At 35.6% G+C, this 26,899-nt stretch overlaps 3 protein-coding genes across 3 annotated transcripts; all 3 read left to right on the top strand.

Annotated features, from left to right (window-relative positions):
- The first annotated feature begins 6,707 nt into the window (after positions 1-6,707).
- LOC128094313 (olfactory receptor 52E1-like) lies at positions 6,708-7,645 on the top strand. Its single transcript, XM_052712597.1, is given in 2 exon segments — positions 6,708-6,750; positions 6,753-7,645. Coding segments are annotated over 2 exon segments (936 nt in total).
- Positions 7,646-16,596: 8,951 nt separating this feature from the next.
- LOC128094031 (olfactory receptor 52E4-like) lies at positions 16,597-17,535 on the top strand. Its single transcript, XM_052712078.1, has one exon. The coding sequence runs from the start codon at positions 16,597-16,599 to the stop codon at positions 17,533-17,535; it is 939 nt and encodes a 312-aa protein (XP_052568038.1).
- An 8,196-nt stretch (positions 17,536-25,731) lies between these two features.
- On the top strand, positions 25,732-26,694 carry LOC128123899 (olfactory receptor 52A1-like). Its single transcript, XM_052760177.1, has one exon. It carries the CDS (start codon positions 25,732-25,734, stop codon positions 26,692-26,694), a length of 963 nt encoding a protein of 320 aa, XP_052616137.1.
- Positions 26,695-26,899: the final 205 nt, after the last annotated feature.

The raw sequence follows: 26,899 nt of genomic DNA, 5'->3' as shown, positions 1-26,899 counted from the left end.
TGGTGTGAAAAAAAATGACTCCCAAAAGGAGTGGCACTATTAGGAGGTGTGGCCTTGTTGGAGGAAGTATGTCACTGTGGGGGTGGGCTTTGAGGTCTATTTTTTCAAGCTTCCCTCAGTTTGACAGTACATTGACTTCCTGTTGCCTCAGAGCCAAGATGTAAGGATTATCAGCTCCAGCACTACATATGCCTGCATGCTGCCATGCTCCCCTTCATGATCATAATATACTGAACCTCTGAAAATGTAAGTGAGCCAATTAAATGTTTTCTTTATAAGAGTTTTTATGGTCATGGTGTCTCTTCACAACAATAGTAAACCCTAACTTAGAAAAGCTCTAAACAGAGAATTCTCAATAGAGGAAACTCAAATTGGTGAGAAACACTTAAAGAAATGTTCAACATCCTTAGCCATCAGGGAAATCAAAACTACTCTGAGATTCTATCTTACACCTGTCAGAATGGCTAAGATTAATAACAAAAGTGACAGCTCATGCTGGTGAAGGTATGGAATTAGAGGAACATTCATACAGTGCAAACTTGTACAGCCACTATGGAAATCAGTGTAGTGGTTCGTCAGAATGATAAGAATTAATCTACCTTAAGATCCAGCTATCTGGGCTGGAGAGATGGCCCAGAGGTTAAGAGCACTGACTGCTCTTCCAGAGATCCTGAGTTCAATTCCCAGCAACCACATGGTGGCTCACAACCATCTGTAATGAGATCTGGTGCGCTCTTCTGCCCTGCAGACATATATGCAGGCAGAACATTGTATACATAATAAATAAATAAATCTTAAAAACAACAAAAAAAGATATAAAGATCCAGCTATCCTATTCTTGGGCATGTACCCAAAAGATGCTTCATCTTACATCAGAGACACTTGCTCAGCCATGTCTGCTGCTGTTCTATTCACAATAGCCAGAAACTGAAAACAACCTATATGTCCTTCAACAAAAGAATGGATAAAGAAAATGTGGTACATTTACACAATGGATTATTACTCAGATATTAAAAAACAAAAATCAAACATACAAAACAAAAACAAAAATGAAAAACATGGCATCATGAAATTTGCAAGCAAGTGAATGAACTAGAAAAACGCCATCCTCAATGAGGTATCTCAGACTCAGAAAGATGAATATGGTGTGTATTTGCTAATATGTGGATGGATTTTAGCTAGCAAGCCAATGACAATCAAGCTATAATCCACAGAATCACAGAGGGTAAGTATAGACTAAGGGACTAGAGATAATAAAATAGATAAATATATATGGAGGGGGATTGGAATGGGAGGATTTCACTGGAATGGGAATGGCAGAGTGTGTTGTGGGAGGGAATACAGGGGAAAATGGCTACAATTAAGGGACATTTGAGGGGTAGTATGAAAACCTACTACAGTAGAAACTTCCTAAAATATACACAGTTTTTACATAGTATTAAAACTGATATTACAGAAGCTGCTTATTTGATTCATGTGTCTCAATCACTACTCTCAATAAACACATGGAAATAGCAGAATGTCGTTAATATATAGCTACTGAGTTCTAAGAAACATGTCTATGGCAACTGAAATCTCAGTGAAATTCCATATCCTAGTTCAGATTATTATCAGCAAGCATTTACAAATTTAAAAATGTTTTGCTTATAGCATGAAATGCCTTGATGGAGAGTCACACATAATAATTAATTGAGATAAAGTTTAAATTTCTTTCCCCAATTCAGCTATGCATTAAGTAGGTAAAATGGGAATTAAACTTCTGTTCTCAATTTTTTTACCTGTGCCTCATCATTCTTTCCCTAGGCATTTGTCCTTTGCAGAGTAAATTTATAAGCCCTGTATCACTGTTAATAAAAAACAGGAAAAAGTTGGGATTTGTGTTTGGAATACTTTGCCATTATTTTAATGTATAATCTTCTTCAACTTATTGAAAACTCCATGTGGAATTATAGCTAAGCCTCATTATTATCATGACTTTATCTAAAGTTGAATTTTGATTGGCACTGAGGTCAGAGAAAGATTAAAAATAAGCATTTTCAGAATTCAGCCAGATATTCCCTGTATTTGAGGCCATTAGAGAGAATCTAGAACTAGAAGCACCCAGCAGTGAGGGCATGGGAGGATGCGTTTTTCATGGCCTGCCTTGCTTAGAGATAAGACAGTATGCCATTAGTCATACACACCAAATATCAGGACAGGCTCCTATATTCCCAAGGATGTTATTTTCGATACATATGAAACATCTCTCTCAATGCCTCTGAGAGGTTTTGTCCTCAGGGAGTTCAGATGTTTGTATATTTCATTTTGAGGACAATATTTACAGTATAAAACTCCCACTTCATTTAGAGTTGGTGGGAATGGAACTATCCTGGGGCAGGTGAACCAGCTCATCTAGAAAGTTTTACTTACAGTCTGGCTTTGTCTTAGGGAGTTATTTTATTGTGCCTATTTACTGAGCTTTAGTTGGGGGGTTGGGAATAAAATGCATGAAAGGAAAGGAATGAAAAAGAAAAGGGAACTGACCATGGAAAGTATCTGTGAGACAGGAATGTAACAAGGTGAGCATTTACCCAGACTCAGGTGTCTACTCTGATGAAGACTTTATTAAATCTTGTTATTAAATACTTGTGTAAGTGATGTGGGAGTATATGAAAATATCTTTTCAACTGTCAGTGGTGTTTCTGTGCATTTCACTCACTCACATTATCATTTTGCATATTGTAATATCTTTAGTAAATGTTTGAATATATATGTGTTAACACAGAAAATTATATATATTTCTGAGCTATAGTATATCAATAAGTATAGACAATGTGTAATGATCAGGTAGAAAAATTGATATATCACTTCACATGCTGATCGGTTTTTGTTGTTGAATATAATTAAAATCTTTGCTTATAACCATTGTGAAGTAATTAATTATTGTCAACCAAAGTTACCTCACTGTGGCATAAAATATTAAAGTAGTTTCTGTAAGCATTATCACTCCCATGTTCCCTTACCATCCTTGTATCAGCATCCTGACCCACCTCCTTTTCCAGGTGCCAATGACTATTTGACTTAATTTCCAGTTCTGCCATTCTCTATTAGACTCCGAGTCTTTAAATAAATAAGTAAAATGGAACATAGCCATAAAATGAGGGAAAAGGATGGGCAAAATGATTACCTTTTGGTGTTGCATGGAAAATATTGTTTGCCTCTCCTTTTCGCAGCTTTGTGCCTCTAGTATTTCTAACTTCTCCTGTATTCAAGTTTCTTTTACATTGATTTTTCTCTCTACAACTTAGCTTCAGCACACATTACTCTGATGGTATTTTCATTGTGATTTCGTAAATACCTCTTTGGATAAATTTGTAAAATCTATAAGGAACAAAATGGCGTATTAATGCAATCATGGTCTTTGAACCCCTATTCTATTTTCTGATAGTTCCTAAGTTAGAGAGAGTTGTGTGGTTCATGTGAGCTTCACCCTCCTTTTCTCTAATTTCACAAATATCATCTTCATGATGATTGTGGAGATGGAATGGAACAAATATTATAAGCTTTCTGGTACAATCATTTAATTCATACTGGTGAAGATTTATAAAATTGTTTAAACCTCAAAAGTATATCTGTTATGACTAAGAACAAGACCTAGAGTGTGTTTCTCTTTATAGTTTACTATTTACATGTGTAATAAGTGCAGTTTACACAGTTTGTATAAAGCAAAATCAATTAGTGACTTAAAATATTACATAAAAGGTATTTATTTAATATATTACAATATCATTTTGCACATAATTGTCAGGCCAATTTCCCAAATATAAAGGGAACTCTCTATAAGTAAGGTCTCTACCATTTGATTTTTAAATACTTTAATAAATGTTTTTGTAAAGGAAATGAAATTGCGGCTAGAGGATGTGTGGCATAGTACTCAGCATCACTGACATTGAACAAAAACCAATCAAATTCAAAGTACTACTTCACTACCATTAAGAGGACTGTATAAAAAAGAATAAGAATTAATGTGAATGTAGATAAATTGGAACCCTGGTACATCTGTAAGGATGCAAAAAATGGTGCAGGTAATTATGAAGGATCCTCAAAAATAAAACAGAACTAACATATGATCAAGCATTCCTGAGCGTTTACCCAAAAGAACTTAAAAAATGACCTGATAAAGAAAACACAATATAGAATTGTAATGAATAAACATTAACAAGCCTATTAATACTGCAGTGATGTAGTAGCCAATAGCCAAGATGCTTAAGCATGGTGACTGCCCAACAGCAGGTACGTATAAAAAGAAGTGTGATAGAATGTTATTGTAAAATAGAATAGTATTTAGATCTAAACAAGCAGAAATCCTAAATTGTCAAAAACGTGGCAAATACGGATGACTCAAATTTCATTATGTTAAGTGATGTAAACTAGTCTAAGAGAGATGGATACTGCATGATTCATAGGTATTGAGTATCTAAAATCACCAAATATACATAAACAAACAATATAATGGCTGTGAGCCAGGGCTAAAGAGGTAGAGAAAGGGAAAATTCCTGATCAACATGCATGCAACTTCAGTGATATAAACATAGTAAGTCTTAAAAATCTAATGAGCAACATTGTGTCTATAAATAATAATATCATGTTTTACACTTAAATTTCATCACAGCAAATCTCTAGTAAGTAAGTGTTATTACCCCCAAGAAAGTGACTATAGTATTTCTGGAATACTGAAAAGGAAAAATATCTAATAATTGTGTATAATTTTAAGGATACAAATAAAGTTATGGGAAATTATATTCAAGGTTTTTGGGAATGTGATGGGATGGATACTGCTTGCCAAACAAATTCCAATTTCAAGTAGAAGCAGTTTATGTCGTTATAGTCCATTGTGTAAGTGATGGGGAATCAATACATTGAAATAATATGGACAAAATTTTTAAGAATTTTGTTTTTGAATTAGAATAAGATTGGCCATAGAAAATGTTTGTGTGAGAAGGGGGCGGGGAGGGAGAGAGGAAGGCAAGGAGTGAGTGAGAGAGAATAAAGAGTGATATCTACATAATCAAAGGATTATGAGAAATATGTATAGTTTCAGGCTTAAATTGGAACCAAAATACAACTAAATAGAAGTGTTAAAGGTCATTAATATTGCTTATTCTGTGTTGTAGGAAATAGGATGAAAAACTTAGGAAGTGTATAACTCAGGTATAACCTGAGAAACGTGCAAATTTAGCCTGTCTACAAAGGAAGTCTAGAAAGAAACTACATGGTACAGGAACGACTCTCATAAAGTTTAGGTGGCTCCATAGAGAGACTTCAAGTGAGTTGCGTTTGTCACATTTCCTTAGAAATCAGAACATTTAGAAGAAAAGATGTTTGTGGAGTTTCTGAACTGAACTTTAAGTAGAGAGGTCTGACAGAGAGGTAAGGGGATGTAGTCAATGACAAAAACAAAAACAAACAAACAAACAACAACAACAACAAAACAACCCAAAACTACAGTGATTAGATGTGGAATGAAACTATTTTAGAAAAAACGAAAGAGGTGGAGCTGTTAGGAAATACGTAGTTTTCTGACAGCTAAAGGACTGCACACTGCGGAGTTTAACATGATCTTATTATTCCAGAAGTGAAAAAAGTAAGCACTGAGTGGGCCAGGAAAATTTGGGGTGGGTTATGAGAGGCACCTAGAAATGTGTGATGAGTGTATCAGCTAATAAAGAAAGGACAAAACTGAGCAAAACTGATCAAGGTGAGGGGCTGAGCACAGAGGAGAGCCAAGACAGAAATTAGTGTCAGATAATCTTGTCATAGGGCATCAAATAGACATAGTATTGATTGTATGTATATATGTATGTGTGTGTACATATGCATGTGTGTGTATATGTATATATACATATATACATATATATGAGTTCCCTTTCTTTGATTCAGCAAGGCACTCTCTTTACATCTTTACATAATTATTTCAAATTTTCTTGTGCATTAAAATATTCTGCTATACCTTCATAATGAAAACAGCACATAAAATGATTTAATTAATTTTTCACACATTCATCTGGAGTCAAGCTGGGACTATTCTACCTGTGATGAACCAAACTCCTAATTTCATTTTGATCTTTTTGGCTATTTTAAACATTCTATCACAAAATATAATGCTAACATCCCCTCAAACACATCCAAAACAGGTGTGTATTTTCTAGTTGAAATATGAACTACCTTAATGCTGATTATAAAATTTTACATATTCATTACATAATATTACATATTAGTCAGGATGAAGCTTTTTCCTAAGATAGAGGAAAATAAAACATGTGTTAAATTCTCAGAGAGGTTGCATACTTGAACAAATGTTACTTCTAAAGTTTCTTTGAAGTATAGAACTCCCCCCACGAAAAGTACAAATGCAAGACACATCTTTGTCCATGAATATCTGACCTTTGTCTTCTTAGCCCTTCAGTCCTTGAACAAAGTTTTTTAATTTCTTTTATTTGTAACTACTAATCAGTACAATATATATTTTGAAGTAATATAAAAAGAGCATGGACTTAAGTATTTATGAGCCATACAGATATATCTCGATGGGCTTTGTTATTAGGAAAGATAAAACATTTTTATATAATTCTACAGGAAATCAGTGACCTTGGGTAAGAAGAGCTGCTGTGTGTTAGTGAGGGAGGCAGCTGATGTATGGCATAAGTGGCTGTAAGAACACTAGAAGCATGGTCTCTCCTAATCACACACAATTCCATCCCTACTTTTTCTTCTTCTGGGAATTCCAGGCCTGGAGGATGTACATATATGGATTGGATTTCCATTTTTTGTTGTGTATTTGACTGCTCTTCTGGGAAATATTACAATTCTTTCTGTGATTCAGACTGAACACGGTCTCCATCAGCCCATGTTCTACTTCCTGGCCATTCTGTCATCTATTGACCTGGGCCTGTCCACATCCACCATCCCCAAGATGCTTGGAATCTTTTGGCTTAACCTGAGAGAAATATTATTTGAGGGATGTCTCACCCAGATGTTCTTCATCCACCTGTGCACAGGCATGGAGTCAGCTGTGCTTGTGGCCATGGCCTATGATCGCTATGTGGCCATCTGTAACCCTCTTCGCTATACATTGGTGCTGACGAACAAGGTGGTGTTCATCATTGCTTGGGCCATTCTTCTGAGACCGTTGGTTCTTGCCATACCCTTTGTCTTTCTCATCTTACGGTTACCATTTTGTGGGCACCAAATTATCCCACAGACATACTGTGAGCATATGGGCCTTGCTCGCCTGTCCTGTGCCAGCATCAAGGTCAACATCATCTATGGCTTGTGTGCCATCTCTAACCTGATATGTGACATTATAGCCATTGTCATTTCCTATGTCCAGATCCTTCGTGCTGTGTTTCGACTATCTACTCAGGATGCCCAGCTCAAGGCACTCAGCACCTGTGGTTCTCATGTTTGTGTTATGCTTTCGTTCTATACACCAGCATTTTTCTCTTTTATGACCCACCAATTTGGCCGAAATGTTCCCCGATACATCCATATTCTTCTTGCCAATTTTTATGTTGTCATCCCACCTGCTCTTAACCCTGTTATTTATGGTGTTAGAACTAAGCAAATCAAAGAGAGAGTAGTTATGGCCATCAGAAATAAGCTATAAACATTTAGATTTATGAGGTCAAGAGAGTTACATTTAAAAAACTAGACCTTACTTTTCACAATCTAATATAAGATTGTGATATCTGGGGAAAAGGTTATCCAATATGCATATTTGGGAAATACTTTACTTCTAGTAATGAAAAAAACAAGCTCCAATTTTTAACATAGACAATAGTTCCAATCACATATCAAAATTGTCAACCTCTGTATGATCAAGTATCATTTATATGAAAAATCATATGAACCTAGTAGAAGTGACTAGCATAATAGTAACAAGTATTTACAGAATACATGGGTGACATTGAGTTTTCAAATTTTGTGTTAATATCCTTTCTTTTGCGTACACCATGTGTATATGTGTGATTGTACATGTGTGTTCTTGTGGGTGTGTTCACATATGCATAGGTGCATATTCAAATTTGTTTGCACATAAATGTATAGAGGCCAAAAACTTGCCTGGTTTCCTTCTCCATCACCCTCAATCTTATTCTTTGAGACATGGTCTCTCTCTGAACCTGATGCTCATTCATTTTGCTAGAGTGGCTGCCCAAGGAGCTCTGGGGATCTCACTGTCTCTGCCTGCTGCCCACCTACCAGTGCTGAGGTTGCAGCTATTCATCACCACAACAGGCTTTACATGGATGCTGGAGTTTTGAGACTAGGTCCTCATGCTTGCATAGCTGATATTGTCTTAAGACAGCGAGTTACATTCCTTTTTTTGGTATTTCGAGACAGGGTTTCTCTGTGTAGCTTTGTGCCTTTCCTTGAACTTGCTTTGTAGACCAGGCTGGCCTCAAACTCACAGAGATTCGCCTGCCTCTGCCTCCCAAGTGCTGGGATTAAAGGCGTGTGCCACCACCGCCCGACCGTGAGTTACATTCTTATTTCTGAAACATGGAGCAATCACTGCTTAGTAACACTTTTTGAACCAAAGAAGTTCAGGTAGTAACCTGGTGTGGAATAATGGAGAGGATGTAAGCTGTGGGAAGCAGAGAGATTAAGAGACACAGGCAAACTCTGCAATCCAAAGGGATATATAAGCTTTACATAAGGCCAGGAGGATAAAGAACACACAAAGTCCTTTTATGGAGGGGTAAAGATCTCTCTCTCTCTCTCTCTCTCTCTCTCTCTCTCTCTCTCTCTCTCTCTCTCTCTCTCTGTGTGTGTGTGTGTGTGTGTGTGTGTGTGTGTGTGTGTGTGTGTGTATACCATGAACATTCAGATGCCTATATTAGCCAGAAAAGGGTGTTGGATCTCCTGGTTCTAAGTTACACATGATACGGGTGCTAGAAACTGAATTCTAGGGCTTTGAAAGCTCTCTTAAGCACTGAACCATCTCTCAGACCCATCAAGTATGTTTTTTCTAAAGATAGAAATACAATATGAATACAAGGTAACAAAAGTGGAGGTTAAGACCAAAGTATAAAGATAGGAGCTGTTTGTTTATATTTTGTTCATGACAGCATCCTGCACCTGTGGGTTGACACGGTGTGAGGAACTGAGAGAGAGAATGGAAAGTGAAGGAGAAGACTAACAACCCCACAAAGTTAATCTCTATAGGAATGAAAGAGAAATAGAAATGACATTGCTAAGTAAAATAAAACAAACCAAAACCACAAAAAACATCATGCAGATTTTTCTTCATTTTTCATGTATTTTTTATTTCTTCATGTATTTTTACCAAATTATTCACATATTTCTTTATGTATTTTTACCAAAATATCTAATTAATGTGTAAATGGTAAGTAAACATACTATGTAGCATGTCCATAAATTGATAGAATTGGTTTCTCAGTAAGTATTTTAATAATTATCATATAAAACACATGACATTAATATTGCTTTTAATATATAATATATAATAATATATAATATTGATTATATAATATCTATAACATATGAGATTAATTAGCATCTCATAACTGAATACAAGACTATTCTTTATTCCAATGAGTTATTTAAAATATACAACTTGAGCATATTAAAAATTTAGAACAAAAATATGTGTGTCAATTTTATGTACAATAATAAACTCAAGTACTACTATTAAAAAAATTGAGCTCTAAAGAGTAAGAAATGAAACAGCAATCCATAATACCATAAAATTAAGAAACACACAATACAAAGCAAGCAATATTGTTAATGAGATAGCAAGTGATAGATAGTTCCTGACCACTTACCTTTTCCAGAACTGTACGTGGTATTTTGGGTAGTTCACTTTTTTTTTAGTCAAAATTGAGATTTTAAACTATTACACATACACACACACACACACACACACACACACACACACACAGCAGTGCAGTAACAATCAAAGAAAAAGGCTATCAACATGGGAGATGTGTCAGGGAGGGTAGCTAAATTTTGCTGGTGGACTGGGAGCCCAGTGGGGATGGAAGCCAGAAGGATCAGGTATGGGAGCATGGAGGGAGAGAGTGTAGGACAGACAGCTGGAATTGGGGAGCACAAGGGGAGTGGTATGGAAACCCAGCGCAGTGGAAACTTACTAAAATCTATGAGGGTGACCCTAATGAGGACTCTTAGTAATGGAGGATTCAGTCTGAGTTGGCCATCTTTTGTAGCCAGGCAAGGTTTCCGACGGTGTAATAATTTAGTTGCATTTGGTTGAGTTGTTGGCCGAGGGGGTCCCATGGAGATAACTAAACAACCCCAGCAGAAGGTCACTCTCTGAAAACTGATAGTGGGGGCCCATTGCCAAGGACAACTTTTATAAAACTCATTCAAGGTAGAGAGATCGAGCTGGTGCCTGCTTGGAGCCTTCATTTCTACATCATAGACTCTTTAGCATGAGAATGTACTCTACAGGCTACTGAATGAGAAACCTGGACACTAACCCAGCCACCCTTCCCCCAACACACACTTACAATCTGTTCTGGCTACAAGTCGCAGTCGCGCTGGGGCAATTGAGGAACAGAACTTGTGGGAGTGCCCAATCAATGTTTGGTTTAACTTGAGGCCCAAGCCACCAGAGGGAGCCCGTGGCCCACACTGTCTGGATGGTCAGGAGCTAGAGAACAGCCCAGAAACCTAGAGTAGAACCAAACAGGGCAATTGGCAAGATATGATATGTGTATATATCTCATATGGGCTCACAGAGACTGAAGCGGCAATCACGGGGTCTGCATGGATCAGCACTAGGTCCTCTGCTTATATGTGATGGCTGTTGGCTTGGTGTTTTTGTGGGACTCCTAACAGTGGTAGTGGGCACTCTTCCTCCTATTGGGCCTTGTTCAGTCTCAATATGAGGGCTTTTGCCTTGTTTTGTATTGTATCTTGTTTTGTCCTGTTTGTCTCTTGGAGGCCTGCTCTTGTCTGAAGAGGAAATGGAGGAGTGGATCTGAGGAAGAGAGAAGGTGGAGGCTGAGAGGAGTGGAGGGAGGGGAAACTGTGATCAGGATGTATTGTATGAGAGAATAACCTATTTTCAATAAAAACAAAAATATTCTTAAATATTCTAGAAATTAAAACAAAAATTGAAGATTTTGAAATGACTTAGTTTCACCTGAATTTCCTCCATTCTCCAACATAACTTAATGTAGAAATAGAGCATACAATGAGCAATCAGGTGTTAAGAAAATTTTAGGAATGCACATGACATTATACAATTCAAAATGGAATTATAAAAGGCACTGTGCGTTGCTTTGATGTCAGAAAAAATGAATAAAAGTGACAAGGATGTATTTGAAAATATGATTCCAAATATGAGACTATGATTAAAATAATTACAGAAATTAAGAGGCATAAAAGCTAAAAATAAAAGTTAACCACATAGAAAATAGTGTTCCTTTGAAACAAAATTCAAAAGAGGTTCCAGACTCCTCAGTTGGGTTTTGAACCCATAGGATTCTGATGGCGTGATCCAGCTCTCAGAGCCTCTCAATCCCTGAACAGCCTGACCTCAGCTAGCTTCTCAGGGGAGCGCCCTTCTCTTCATAAAGTCTTCATCTGGAGAAACCTGTAAACCAGAACGCTGCTGCTTGCCTGCAGCTGGCTGTAAGAAGAGGCAAAACTGTCCTTCTTGATAAGGGAGCCCACATCTTGTATATGTGTCATGCCCCCCACTAAAATGTCTCAAAATAAATGAGGCGGTCTGGCACAGTGGACCCAGAGGAGTTACTGGAAGTTCTATCAGATGGTACTAGTTGCAGGTGCAGCACAGGTAAAAGTGTCACCTCACTTGATTCCAGCTGTCATTATGTATGGGAAGGCCCCAGACAAGGCAGGGTACAGCCCTCTCTGATAAGGGCCTTGATGAGTGCTTGGTGTCTGGAACCATTGTCTGTACTTGACATGTCAATGTTGAGTCTTAGTCATCTCTTGGATACGCTTGGCATGGCTTTAATGAAGACCCCTTAGATATGACCTTGTATGTGGGCTCCAATATATGTGCTAATATACGTTAATAAGTCAGATTCTGAGTGGCTGTTGGTGTTTTTCAGTTTGAGGTTAGTGTGAGTGATAAAGTGTCAATTTGAGTCAGTCTTATTTTGTTCAAACAGAGCCAAGTCTTCCACACATGTTACAGGTTTCACAATGCAATTCAGGAGACTTATAAGTTTATCCTGAAAAGGTGTTTTTCCTAAAGAAGAGTCAGTAAGGGATTCTTAATCGATTCTCCCATGTTACCTAACTAAATAGACAATTTGTGCTTAGAATGATGATCTAACTGGCCATCTTTATTTTTAACTAAACTGAATGTTGTGTACTCACTTCATACTGTTCCTTCTAAAATAATTAATTTTTGTCTGTATGATTGACATGATGTCTTTTATTTGCACTCAGATGTTAGAACCAGAACTGTCCCCATGCACAATAATAATAAAAATGTATTTCCTCCTAGTGTGAATAAAGCCTCACCATCAATGCATTTCGCTCAGCCCTTCCTGTCAGCCACATTGATAATATTACTACGGTCACAGCTTTTACAGATAAAGAAAGTAAAACTCATGAAACAGTTTTTCCAAAGCCATTACTGAGAGACAGAGTGAAGTTGTAAATGTGGGTTTTTCTAGACCCAGTATGGCCATCCATCATAAATGAATTGTTCTGTAATCACCAACAGTGGAGTGAAGACTTTACATGATGTAAGTACGTAAGTGGATAAGACAGATTGGATCAGAAAGATCTAGTAAGAGGATACCTAAAAGCATGAGATCTTCAAGTAAGTGTATGTCTATACCACTGTTGATAAAGGTGTGGAATGGAGGAGTGTGGGGAGATGTTGCTTTAATTGTAGAGCCAACATCTATCACTGGTTAATGAATTCTAGTACTGGCAAGGCATTATGGTTCTTAAGCCATGGATGTTAAATTTTAAAAGTAATTAATGTACTATTTTTGTGTTTTAGAATTCAGATGTAGACTGTCATTAGATTTCATACGTAGTATATTATTGCTATAGATACCAAATATGTGCAATCCTATAATCAGAGTCAGTATAATGAATAGGTTGAAAGGGAAATTGTCCCTTAATGACAGCAGAGTAACAGATATGAAGAGCACTCAGTACAAACAATGACTGTATCAGAAATAATATGCAATTCACTCAAAACACAATGATGGCATAATATTTAATCTCCTAGGATATCTGTTTTATACTCTAATAATGTGACTAAGAAATAAAGCAATTCAGTTTTAGGATATTTTTGTTTTATTATTTGAGTGAAAATAATTCCTTTTCAAGTAAATAAACTTATCTCTAAAATTCACTGTGAAGTGTAAGAATTTGTTGAAGCAAATCACATCATACTGTATGCTATAAAAGGTGAAACTTACTATCATGAGATATAGACTTTATACCAATTTACTATGGAGAATTTGAAACAGATAATCATATTATATTGAGTTTTAATAATCATGGAAAATACATAGATAATTGGTAGATAGATGATAGATTATGATAGATAGATGATAGGTAAATAGATACCCTTCAAAAAGAAGAGAATGTTGTTTTCAACAATATGGGTAGATTTAGAGGGCATTATGTTAAGGCACAAAAAGATAATCACTTCATGATCTCATTTTCAGTTAGAGTGTAAAAATGAACTCATAGAAATAGAGTAAAATTGATTGAAAAAACTCATAAGCCTCCTACAATTTTCTCCTATTTGAATTTGAATTATTAAATATTATATTTACATATGTATAAGTACACACATATTCACATATTTTTGCCAGGTGCATACACCTAAAGATTTTATGTTATTGTAAAGATATATTTTTTCATTAATGTAAATCTGGCACTTGTGTCCCTTCCTAGTCCTTCAAACCTTGACAGCTCAAGGGACGTAACCCAGTTTCAGTTTCCTGTTGAAAAAATTCATATATGTTGAGTAACATGTGGAATGTTAAGTAAGTTTTATAATAGGGGTATATTAACTAAATATGATTACTGAAGATTTATTTATTCATTTGCATTAGTAATTAATCCATACTAATTGCTGAATAAATTCCGTTTATATCAAATGTTCCCTTATTGATTGATATTTTGAGTTATTCCTACAGTGGAATAGCCATGAACAAAGCTGGCATGCACATCCTTGTGCTAATCTTTAGATGGACATATCTACTCTGTCTTGAGCAATGAGTTTAGTGTTTAATTTCTTTGAGAAATAATGGATGTAGAACATTACTAAACTAAGAAGATGCCATATTTTCCAGCTCTAGTTCTGCACTTCCCATTTTACTGAGTCTATCAGAGAGCCTGTTGTTTCATCATTCCAAATCCTGCTGCTCTGATTTTCCACTTCAGGCATTATGTTCAGGCTTATTGTTCAATTACAGATGCCTAGTGATTTGGGTAGTTTTAATGCATTTATATATTTCCTTTGCAAAATGCCAATGTAAGCCTCCTTACTTTCCCCCTTTACCTTTAAAATTATTTGAAGACATATTTATATGCTCTAAACAAAAATTATCTTTTGTTGAGTGTAGACATAGAGATTGTGACTATTTCTCCCCATTATACACCTTCTACATTCACAGTTTTACTAGAAAACTTCTAAATTTGGTAATATAAAGTAGATTACTTTTATAGTAACTGCATCTTCTGTCCTAAGAAAACATTATAGTACAGTGTATGGTAAATATATTTTCCTATGCTGAGTCTAAAAATATTAGTTTTTTTTAAAGATTTATTTTAGTTATTTTAAAGACTATTTTTAACTTAAAAATATTGATATATTTCAAGTATGAAAGTCATAAGTTTGGAAGGATTATATATTAGACTTGAGGCTTTACTCTTTTAAATGTGATAAAAGTTAGTTTTGGAAAGTTATATGTTTATTGAATTAGTACATTAATTTCTTTATAAAAATCCAGTTGTACATCACTCTATTTCTTTTTGACCTTTCTAGTCTCCTTGTTTGATCTTCATTGTGCAGGGGTCACTTTTTTCAGTCTTTATTCTTTAATAACCTAAAATATTTTAATGTGTACTATTATATTCTGTGATTGTCTTAATGGTAAATTTAGAATATACCGACTATTATTACCAAATAAATTTTGATTTTATTTGAAATTTTGGTTGTTACTGTTCTAAATTTATTAACAATCTGGAATGGATTTGCAAGTTAATATAGTTTAATCTACAAATTATGGCTACACACACACACACTTTTATGTTCTTTCTCATATTTCATAAATTTTAGTACTTATTGCTAAACAGTTTATGCTTTGGGTTTTATGAATGTTCAAATTTTAAGTAAAATTTTAATTATTGTTGTTTACTATGGAAAGTGCACATACTTATACCTTAATAATTTTATGTTAAATTATGGTAAAAATTTTCAATTAAAAGTTTATTACTTGTCCTTTTTCAGTACTGTTGATGGAGCCTAGAGTCTTGCAGATGCTTAGTGAACATTCTACCAATGAGTTCTATTCCTGGCTCAGGTTTATTAATAGTTTATCTAATGTGCATGCATACATATAATGTATTTGGATCCAATCCAACTTGTATCTTCTCTCCAGTTCTTCCCCTACTCTACAGTTTTCCTCCCATTTTCATGTTCTCTCTCTCCCACGCTCTTCTCTCTTTCAGTTTTAAATTTCATGCTCACTAAAATTCATTTAGTGTTGTCTCTGTGTGCAGATTATTTTTTGTGACATATCCACATCAAGTTGCTCATCCTGGCCTTGAACTCACTTTGGAGCCCAGCAAACGTTGAAAGTGAGACTCTTTTACCTCAGTGTCCTGCATAGCAGAGATGACATCCCTTTACCACTAGGATTGTTTTCTTTTTTCTGGATGTGTTAAACATGAAGAAACTAAAAAAGTATATTAACAGAATTGATAAAAGTTGATATTCTTGATTGATTCTAAATCCTATAGGAACATTTTTCAGATTTTCTTTATTTCTAGGTTTAATAAAAAATTTTCAAAACTGTGAAAAATGGAAAATGACCTTTTTGGTGGTCCCAGAGCCAAATGTAAGCTAGGCAAGTGATCCTGCATTGAGCTAAACTTGACATAGATGCTAAATTTAACTGAATACTTTTCTACCTCTAATATAATCATTATGTTTTGCATTACTTATGTTTGTCAATAACAAAGTTTTAATTATCAGAACAGGAAAACATTAATAATTCATTCATCAAAGCATAATAATGAAACCATTGTTTCACTAAAAAGTGGGTGAGCACATTATAGTTTTGGCAAATAAAGAAAGAGGCCATACCAAAAGATCAGGGACTCTGAATGACATATTGTAATCTCTCCCCATTCTAATTTCCCCTCTCCTTTTGTCTAGCATATTGGGGTTTTCTCTTAAATATTCCTGAACTCCTGGTAACTTGGAATTGTTAAAAAGAAATTAAGAGTTTACTTGGTATGTCATCATATGTACTAATCATCAACTTTCACGTATTTTCTTATTTCTTCCCAGAAATACTGAAGAAAGATTGTAGATAATCTCCCAAGAGTCCCAGAAGGATGTCCTCTATCAATGACACTGCTTCTCACCCCTCTGCCTTCCTTTTGCTGGGCATTCCTGGTCTGGAAACTTTCCACATCTGGATAGCCTTCCCTTTCTTCCTTGTTTATCTGATAGCACTTGTGGGGAATTTCACAATCCTCTCTGTGATCAAGAATGAGCAGAGTCTTCACCAGCCCATGTTCTACTTCCTCGCCCTCCTCTCTTTCATCGATCTTGGCCTCTCCACTTCTACCATCCCCAAGATGCTGGGTATCTTCTGGTTCAACCTTAGAGAGATAAGCTTTGAAGGCTGCCTCATCCAGATGTTCTTCATCCACACCTACACAGGCATGGAATCTGTTGTGCTCCTGGCCATGGCAATTGACCGTTTCGTTGCCATCTGTTATCCACTTAGATATACCTCTATCCTCACCAACAAGGTGGTGGCTATCATGGCATCTGTTGTAGTAGGGAGGCCTGTCCTTCTTGTCATTCCTTTCTGTCCACTCCTTAAACGACTGCCCTTTTGTGGACACTACATTATTCCTCATACCTACTGTGAACACATGGGGATAGCTCGTCTAGCCTGTGCCAGCATAAAGATAAACATCATCTATGGCTTATTTACCATTGCTGCTCTGATCTTTGATTTAATTCTCATTGCTCTCTCCTATGTTTGGATCCTACAGGCTGTGTTTCGCCTTCCTTCTAGGGATGCCAGACACAAAGCCCTTAGTACATGTGGTTCCCATGTCTGTGTCATCTTAGCCTTTTATACACCAGCATTTTTCTCTTTTATGACCCATAGGTTTGGTAGAAATGTTCCTCGCTACATTCACATCCTCTTGGCCAATCTCTATGTGGTTGTGCCTCCTTGTTTAAATCCAGTTATTTATGGAGTGAGGACGAAACAAATTAGGGAGGGAGTCATGAAAATATTTGTAAACAAAGAGTAACTCAAATATCAGAGGTTCATAAACGCTGCCAGGCATTCATCTTTCTCAGTGTTCTCCAACTAGCAATTAGATCAGGGGCTATTCATACACTTCAGTCATTACCTTAGAATCCTCATTCAATGTTTCTCTTACAAAATGTTTCTTGTCTTTGTTTTTTTTTATGAGAGTTAGAGAACATGGAGAATGAAGTCCAAGTAAAAGGTGTAGAAAGATTCTCTAATATGTGGAAAATGGTTTACTATGTCAGTAGCAGAAACTACATATAGGTTCTATAAAAAGAATTTTGATGACACACATGTCTTAAGAATTAACCCATGAATCAATATTTTTGAGCTAAATGCTTTAAGTACCCACTTCTCTTCCAGTATTACTTTATTCATATGATTCTCCTTGATTTTGTATAAATATTGCAGCTTTCATGATACTTGACCCTCATATCTATCTCTGAGTCATGTTCATTTTTGCTACAGATGCTGTTATAGTAACAAAACTAGAAAAACAGCTTATATGAAAATGAAATGAGATAATAAAGCCCTTCATAAACTTACCTTTAAAAACATCTACAAAATTTATAAAATTTGAAGTTAATATGACCTTATGTTCTAAGTAGCATTTACCTTACAAATTCAAGGGAATGTCTTTGAATTTTAAATCCACCCAATGCATCTTGCTGTGGGACCAAAAAGATCTTTGAGAGACCATTTTAGTAAATGTTGGAAAATCATTAGTTCAATCTGATTACAAGTTCCTCATAAGCATTTTAGAGCACATGGAAGAAATGAGACAATTACCTCAACTAGGTGTAGGGTGCATCAAAATCAGAAAGCTTTCTTATCATTTCCTATGGGTACAGATTATGGAGTTAGCATCCTAATTTAATTTCAGAATATTCTTATGGTATTATGAAATATTTCTTGATTTTCTTCCCTTCCTGTTCCCCTCTTAACTTCAATACAATGGTGACTAAGAATTCATTGCAGAAGAACTATGTTGTTTATATCCTTCCTTCTAAATCCAATCTATTTTTTTCAATGAAGATTTCATGCTTTTCTAGTATTTCTTAGTCATGGTAAATTAGGATGTCTGTCATGTTGCCACAGATATCTGAGTGCTAGAAGCATATGCTTGTGGTCCTACATATTCAGGAGGTTGAGCCAGGGGGAATCACAAATTTAAATTTTCCCTGCATTCCAGAGTAAGTTCAAGCCATTTTGAGCTTTTAAGACCATGACTCACATCTATATATGATGTGCAACATATATATATATATATATATATATATATATATTGCTTAAGATGTAGCTGAGTGATAGAGTAAATGTGCAATATTTCATTTTTTAAGACACGATTTATTTATTTTACTTTCTTTATATGGATGTTCTGCTTGCATGAATGTATGTGCACCATATGCATGACTATAGGATATCCTAGAACTGGGGTTATGGATGGTTGTGATCCACCTTATGGGTACTAAGAATTGAATCCAGGTACTCTGCAAGAACAACTAGTAATCTTATCCACTGAGCCATCTCTCCAGCTCCTACATCTTAAAACTCACATGTCAAACACATTTCTGATTGCCTTTCTCACAATTAATAGCAAATTATGACAGTATAGAAGCTTTGTTAATGGTCCAAATCTTTAAAAGTTGGTTTTATTTATTGTGTATAGAATGAATGATGTTTAAACTTTGTGTGTGCATTAATAATTTCCATTCTCACTCCAAATTGCTTCTAATGCATCTATAGCGACATTACAAATTATATTACAATTATATTGCCATACAAATGAGCACATTATCTGTGTAATCATGCCTCCTTTCCTTGGTAAATGCAATCCTTCCACTTGAAATTCTACATGATATTTTTTACTCATTTAACACCGAGTTTTGTTTTTAGGACCCAAACGAAATCTAAGACAAATATGTCACTGGCAAAGCTCAATGACATGTAAGGATTCACAGAGTGGTGGGAGCAAGAGAATGAGCTAAAATTGGCAGAAAGGACTTTCTGGGTACTGAGAACTTTCAGCATCATATTTTGGGTGGTGTTTCCTAGTCGTTCCTACTAGTGTACATATCCTACATTGCATCAAGATTGTTATACTTAGGTGAACACTTAGATGGCTAGGTTTAACTTAGTGCTGTTATATAAGAGCTGCTATAAAAGTTAATGCACTTATCTTACCCTTGTTTGTATTGACGAAATACCAAATAATAGAATTATTGGAAGAGAATGTAGATATATATTTTTGTTTAGAAACATTCAGTAGAGAGAAAAATGAAAACATTAATATGACATTTGAAAAACAGAATATAAACATGATGTTTATGTGAAGAACTTAGCTATCAAGGACAAGAAGAAATATTTTTAGAATATTTTTGTGGAAACGATAAAATTACATTATCATCATTTATATTTATGTTTTAGAAATGAAAGAGATTAGACACAAAAAATATAGAAGATTGATGAGACCTGATTTCAAACAACTAAATGGGGTAGAGAAATGAAAACAGAAACTAAACCTGAATTAATAATAATTCTTAGGTAAACGTCAAAGAAAGGAAGAGAAAGAAGTGGAACAAAGTTGACAACCGTCAGTTTGTTTACTTCTCTAAGAACAGAATTAATCTTGAGCCTTCACAAATGATTGTGGAGCTGGATAGACTTCAGAAGGTTGGAATGTTGAACACAGACCCATCAGTGATGATCCCACCAAAGGGTAGACAGTGTCAGAAACTGAGTCACATTCTGATGGGAGTAAAGCTTCTAAGAAGATACTGTCTGAAATCTTTGTTCAAGTGGTGTAGTTTCATCATCCTTGTCTTAGGTGCTATTATCTGAAACCTGACAGAGAAAAACAGGTTGTCTTTTATCTCTACATTTTTTTAATTAGTGTGTTATTGCTATCATTTGACCAATGACTGACTTACTAAACTCAGCATTTAAATGCCTGCCAATTATTGACATTGAAATGTATAATGGTTAATGATATATGGAACTTTCTACCTTGGGATTTGGGAAGATCCCTAATGAAACCGTCATATATGTATTTATATACTGTCACTTAGTGGCAAGCAAACAATATCAAGGAAAGAAGAACTGTGTGTGAATAATTCAAATAAAGTTATTTCAGGGCTATGAGAGCTTTGGAGAAAGATGCATTAGATTCAGGCATGGGTGCTGACACTGACCACCCCAGCACTTGAGAGGGAGGAAGCAGAAGGACCATGAATTCAAGGTCTTCCTCAGTTACATGGCAAATTAGAGGCTACCCTGGATAGCTTGAGATTGTGTCTCAGGAAACCAATTAGCTCACCAACCAGCTCAACAGGAAAGAAGATGCACTGGTATTAGTATGCTCCATTTGATTTTGACCTAACTGTTTAAAGAATTAGCTCATTTGCTTCTAAGTGCACATTTATAAGTGGAAGTTGACTAAGAGACAATGTAGACTCTTCTTTTGGATAACATGGAGAACTTGTCTTCTGAGTTATTGTATATTATGCTGTGTGTGGTTAACAGGACTAAAAAAATAGCTATAGTAAGAGCAGTGGCACACTAAAAAATCAGGTGTCCTTAAAAAATTAGATAATGACAAAATTTCTGATGTATCAATATTGGGAACTTAGAAAAACTTATATGTGCAAAAGTAGATTTTAATTGCATTCAAAAATAAAATTATGGGCTATGGTTTATTCTAGTAGTTGAACTTTTTCTTCGCATTTACCGAATTTGATTACCAGTGCATAGGACATGAATTCACACAGGCACATATATACCTATGGAAATCACTACAAAATGTTGCCAAACAGAACTAACATTCATTAAATAGTTGGTTGAAGTTGATAGTAGGCACCACTGGTGCATTTATAAGAATAGTTCTTACTCGGCTACTTTAGCTCCAGGTTCTTGAAAGATGACACAGGATGGAAAAGATAGATTTGATAGCTACATACTAAGAAATTACTGTTGTTTATGTTTTCTTGACCTTGCAGTTCTCAGAATCACTATGTTATGATTTGATGCATTATAAGAGAGATTCTAATTCTTTTGCCAAGGAGACTACTTTTCATTTTAAAATATCAGTGAACTTCCAATGTGTGTGTTCTAGTCCTAATGGTAGTTTGCTTTGGGCAAACAAAGGCAGGATTCAGGAGAATAACTTGTGGAGTTAGAAGGACAAGGATGTTCTTGGCTCATGTTGTAGTGGAAAGTACTCTGGTTCTTCTGTCAACATCTAACTGTGCTGGAACTCTGCATTGATATAACCAGTCAATGCTTCAGCACTTAGTCCTTCGTACCTCCCAGGTATGTCTTTCTCTCTACGGACTTTAAACTGGGAGTAATGAAAATTTGTTTTTGTAAAAATATAATAAAAAAAGTTAAGAATACTTCATTCAGTGTTTTTTGTTTTATTTGCTTTTATTATTTTTCATGAAGTAGGTGTTATTTTAATTAATGCATCTTTTAATTTTTTTCTTTTATATTTTGAAATTATAATATTATTATGTCATTTCTCCCTTCCCTTTCCTCCCTATAAACCCACCCATACTTCTCTATACATTTCCTTTTAAATTCATACAAGCAACATTATGCAGACTAAAGAGATTGTATTTACGTATTTAGGAACAATGCACCTTTTAGTTGTTTCAAAGATAATTACATAATACATGATTGTACTTATGGTCCCAAAGTAGTTAATGACAACTTCCTTGTCTTAGTCAATAGGATTCCAATTAACTCTACAACTCTGTAATATTTTGAAAATGAAAAAGGAGTATTTCAAGATAACCTGTTAATTGTCTCTCAGAAAGCTCTACCAATGTTTGAATTATGAAATTATAAAGGAAATATGATAAAGATGAAGCAAGAATGTACCATAATTGTCCAATATCTGATCCATTTGCCAAGCAAAATTTTTTCTCAGGGCAAAGAACATCCCAGATCATATTTACTTTCTTACTTCTTTTAATATCATTAATTACCATTTTTTTCAGTAGGCATTGATTACATGTTTGTAATTGTGTTATTTCAGAATTCTAAGGTTCATCAGGTTAAGACCCTACTATCTCTTATAGGAACCGGGTTTTAGGGAAGCGAGGTACATGAATAACCTACATTAAGTTTCTATATGATTCTAAAACCCAGAATGGATAAAAATTACTTGATTTAATTAAGAAATGGGCATTTTTAAAATATAGTGCTTAGAATTCTAAAAATAACTTGTTGATTATTTTTTCAAGCCTTTGTTTTAAATATTCATTAAAAAAGCAAATAGTCTGATAAAAGTGCTATCATACAGTGGGGGAAGCATAATATACTTTTTGCCTTTAAACTGTTGGGCAATTATTGAATGAAAAAAAAAAGCTTCTCTAATTTCTGGCACATCAAGTCATAAGTGTCATAAACAGTATGTGGCTCTTTCAGCAGTTCTTCTACCCTGTTTTCCCCAAACACCATATTCAAACAACAAAATAAAATGCTTTTCACATTGTTTATAAAACTTATACTTAGGGATGTTTTGACCATAGTACATTCACAGATGTTGAATAGTAAGAAACAGGAGCTCAGTGTTCCTATATGACATGTTTATGACAGAATTTGTGTCCCAGGTTATTTTTATTCTCCCATAAACACACATAATAATAAAAGCAACCTAGGCTTAACTGATAAGGTCCAGAGAACTGCCATCCAGAGAGGAAAAGAAACAATTTTCCACTAATACCTCAAACACGTTCCCTTATGAGGGTCCTGATGTGAATAGATGAAAATAAATCTTTCATGGAAGATATTGGAGTCAGTGTCTATATATGGGAAGACTGGAGAAAAATTCTAAATATATTTTTCAAATTATAAATATTTTTTAAATAGCTTGATGGAAAAAACTGTGATTAAAGCAAAGGAAAAGGTTTAAAATAATTAGATTCCCCCAAAATAAATGTGCATTGTATTAAAAATCTTCAAGAAATTTTGCTTTTTATTTTAAATTACCTGTTTTGAACCCATATTTTATTCTTTTTTATTTTTTTATTTTATTTTATTTTATTTATTTTATTTTTTTTTTTTGGTTTTTCGAGACAGGGTTTCTCTGTGTAGCTTTGCGCCTTTCCTGGAACTCACTTGGTAGTCCAGGCTGGCCTCGAACTCACAGAGATCCGTCTGGCTCTGCCTCCCGAGTGCTGGGATTAAAGGCGTGCGCCACCACCGCCCGGCTTTATTCTTTTTTAAATTGATTTGAACAAGTATAATTTTCAAGTTATCATAAAATTTCCCATAAAAGTTAAAAATGTGCAAAATATTTTCCTCATTTCATGTACATTACATACAGTTCTATTATTTAGCTACTGTGTTCTAATGAACATTGGAAAGTTTCTCAAAACAATGGCAAAAATAATCAGTTTGTACAGCTTACTATACAATAAAATATTGAAGTCAAAACTCCTAATGCTTTTAAAGCAGCCAAGCACATGTCTGGTGAACAACAAGAATACCAAAGCCAGCTAGGTGCCTTCTGAAGCTCTGATGGAAACAGCAATGTCTTTAACTCACACATGCCTCAAAGCTATCCCAAGGGATGAATGTAAATTGGGAGAAAGGAACACATATTTCCTCAACCATCCAAGAAAAACAGAGCTCCAGGCATTCACAGTAGATCTGAGTTACTGCTTTCAGCTCCTATAGCAGAAATTTCATGTAGGAAACAATGCCTTATCTCTTCCTAGAGTGAGAATCATAAAGCAGAATGAAAATATCAATGGTCTTGTGAGTAGTGTACACACTGACCTGAGTCTTGTGCTTCCTTCTTTCTTGCACAGAGCCATGGGCTTCAGTACCTCCACTGGGACCTGAGACTAGATCACTGAGAACCAAAGCCCACACTAACCCCCAGCCACTCTGCAGCAGTGAACCACCTAAAGTCTGCGTTGATGTGTGACTCGCATTGGACAGCTGGAAAAGTTCCAATAATATCCATTTACTCTTGAAAGTCTGAACTATTAGGTACTTATGACAGTTTAAGTTTCCTATATCAAGAGTCTGATGGTAAGAGATTCAAACTTAGGTTCTTCAAAATAAGGCTTTTCACAGTAGAGAATTGGAGATGAGCACTAATTGGAAGAAGTACCCAAGATATCTTCCTGGGTTTAGCAGACACTTCTGCTCTAAAAATATACACATCATGATGAGACACAGTGCTCACATCCTATAAGCTTTGTCCTACAAGAATCTCAAGTAGACTGCTAATCTCAGGTCCCAGTGGAGGTACTGAAGCCCATGGCTAATCTCAATGGGGGTTAAAAACAAAACCATTCACAGCCAAGTCACCAGTCACAACTGAAATAGCTAACAGTTACTCAAAGACTTCACACAGACACTGTGATGTTGCCTAGGTATCAGAAACATGAAGATTGTTCATTAATTCTCCATAAGGTCTAACTTGTTTTTGCACTTTCATTGAAACTGGAATGTAAAATACCCTCTTAATAACACATATTTTATCCACTTTCCAACATTCTACTAAGGAACAATCAACATCTGATTCATTGAAGGAACACTTAATTTTACCATTGTCTTTTATAATCACAGCTATTACCCTGCAAAGCAACAGATTGTTTAATATCTTGATGAAAGAAAGACTGATTCTAAGAAGATTAAAAATTCTGTCCAAAATTGTCCTTGAGAACAGATACCAGTGATCAGAATAATACTTTCCTAGGGGCAGAATGGCTCATAAATAATGCTCTCATGGGATTAGGTAAAAAGAGGTCTCATCTAAGACCACAACTCACAGAAGAATTTTTCAGTTTGATGATTAGTGTTTGTCTTCCATAAGTAAAGGAAGAACAGATAGTTAAAACTCACAAGCAAATGAGTATAGAGGTCCCAAAGAGGCAGAATAGAGCTCTCACTGGTGTATTTGCATGTGCCAAAGACATCAGCAATCCAGACACTTTCACTGTTACCTGTTTCATGGAACTATTGAAGGCTTTATGTGAGTGTTTGCTTCTACCATGACAAGCATCATAGGCCTTTCATCACCAACTGAACAAAGAACCATGGGAGGCTATGATCTTTGCTCAAAATATACTGTAGTTGAATGCTAGTAACTGCTTGACAAAGAATAAGCTTAATTATATATTTTCACTTGCCTCCCAAATTCTTTTTCAGGTATCATGGTCAGTGGCAAGAAGACAGAATGATGAGCTCAGTGAAACCCAACAACATGTCATATCTGAACCCTAGAACTGTAATTTTGATTGGAATCCCTGGACTAGAGCATCTGCAGTTTTGGATTGGATTTCCATTCTTTGCAGTGTGTCTAGTGGCTCTTTTGGGAAATATTATTTTATTGATCATCATCCCAGCTGAGCGTAGCTTGCACCAGCCCATGTATATCTTCCTAGCTGTGCTGGCAGCCACAGACATAGGACTCTGTGCAGCTATTGCCCCCAAAATGTTAGCCATCTTTTGGTTTAGAGCTTATTCCATGGCCTTTGATGCCTGCCTAGCCCAGCTGTTCTTCATCCACGCTTTGCGGGGCATGGAGTCTGGCATTCTATTGGCAATGGCTTTTGATCGTTACATTGCCATCTGTGATCCTCTGAGGCACACATCTATCCTTACACCTTCAATTCTGGGTCGTATGATAGTGGTGGTGGTAATTCGAGCAGTAGTGCTAGTAGGTCTGTTACCAATTCTAATAAAAAGACTGCATCTTTTTCATTCCATTCGAATTGACCACTCTTATTGTGAACACATGGCTGTGGTGAAGCTTGCAGCAGATGATGTACAAGTCAATAAAATATGTGGTCTTTTTGTGGGGTTTAGCATTCTGGGATTTGATATGATTTTTATCCTCATATCTTATGCACTGATATTCCAGGCTGTTTTTCATCTTCAACAGAAGGAGGCACGGATCAAAGCCTTCAACACCTGCACAGCTCATATTTTTGTTTTTCTAGAGTTGTATATTCTAGCCTTTTTCTCCTTTTTCAGCCACCGTTTTGGCCATGTTGTTCCTTCAACTCACATTCTTCTGTCTACCATCTACCTCCTCCTGCCTCCTGCTCTCAACCCTATTGTCTATGGTGTAAAAAACATGGTCATTCGTAAGAGGGTGGCGCAGATCTTCCTTCTAAATTGTGGATGTCAGCAGTGATCTGCCAGACACCGCCTTGCAGAAAAGGCTGTTGCTTTCTAGAGATGAGAAAGGTTTCTGCTCTGTGCTCATTGTGCAGGTTCCACATCCTCGTGATGGAACATGAAGAGATTCATTTTCACAATTAGAAATGGATTGAAATAGAAATTCTTCAGAATGAGACTGCTGTCATGTCCCCATCTCTGATATGTTTGATTTCAAATAC

This window comes from Peromyscus californicus, unplaced genomic scaffold (genome assembly GCF_007827085.1).
Source record: "Peromyscus californicus insignis strain IS unplaced genomic scaffold, ASM782708v3 Scaffold_4__1_contigs__length_199733344, whole genome shotgun sequence".
Lineage (NCBI taxonomy): Eukaryota > Metazoa > Chordata > Mammalia > Rodentia > Cricetidae > Peromyscus > Peromyscus californicus.
The sequence above is the reverse complement of the archived record's forward strand: the minus strand, read 5'-3'. Positions and strand labels throughout refer to the sequence as shown.

Bases quoted from the DNA above. Each gene is read 5' to 3' on its own strand.
- LOC128094031 (XM_052712078.1), top strand. From the start codon at position 16,597: ATGTCCTCTATCAATGACACTGCTTCTCACCCCTCTGCCTTCCTTTTG.
- LOC128123899 (XM_052760177.1), top strand. From the start codon at position 25,732: ATGATGAGCTCAGTGAAACCCAACAACATGTCATATCTGAACCCTAGA.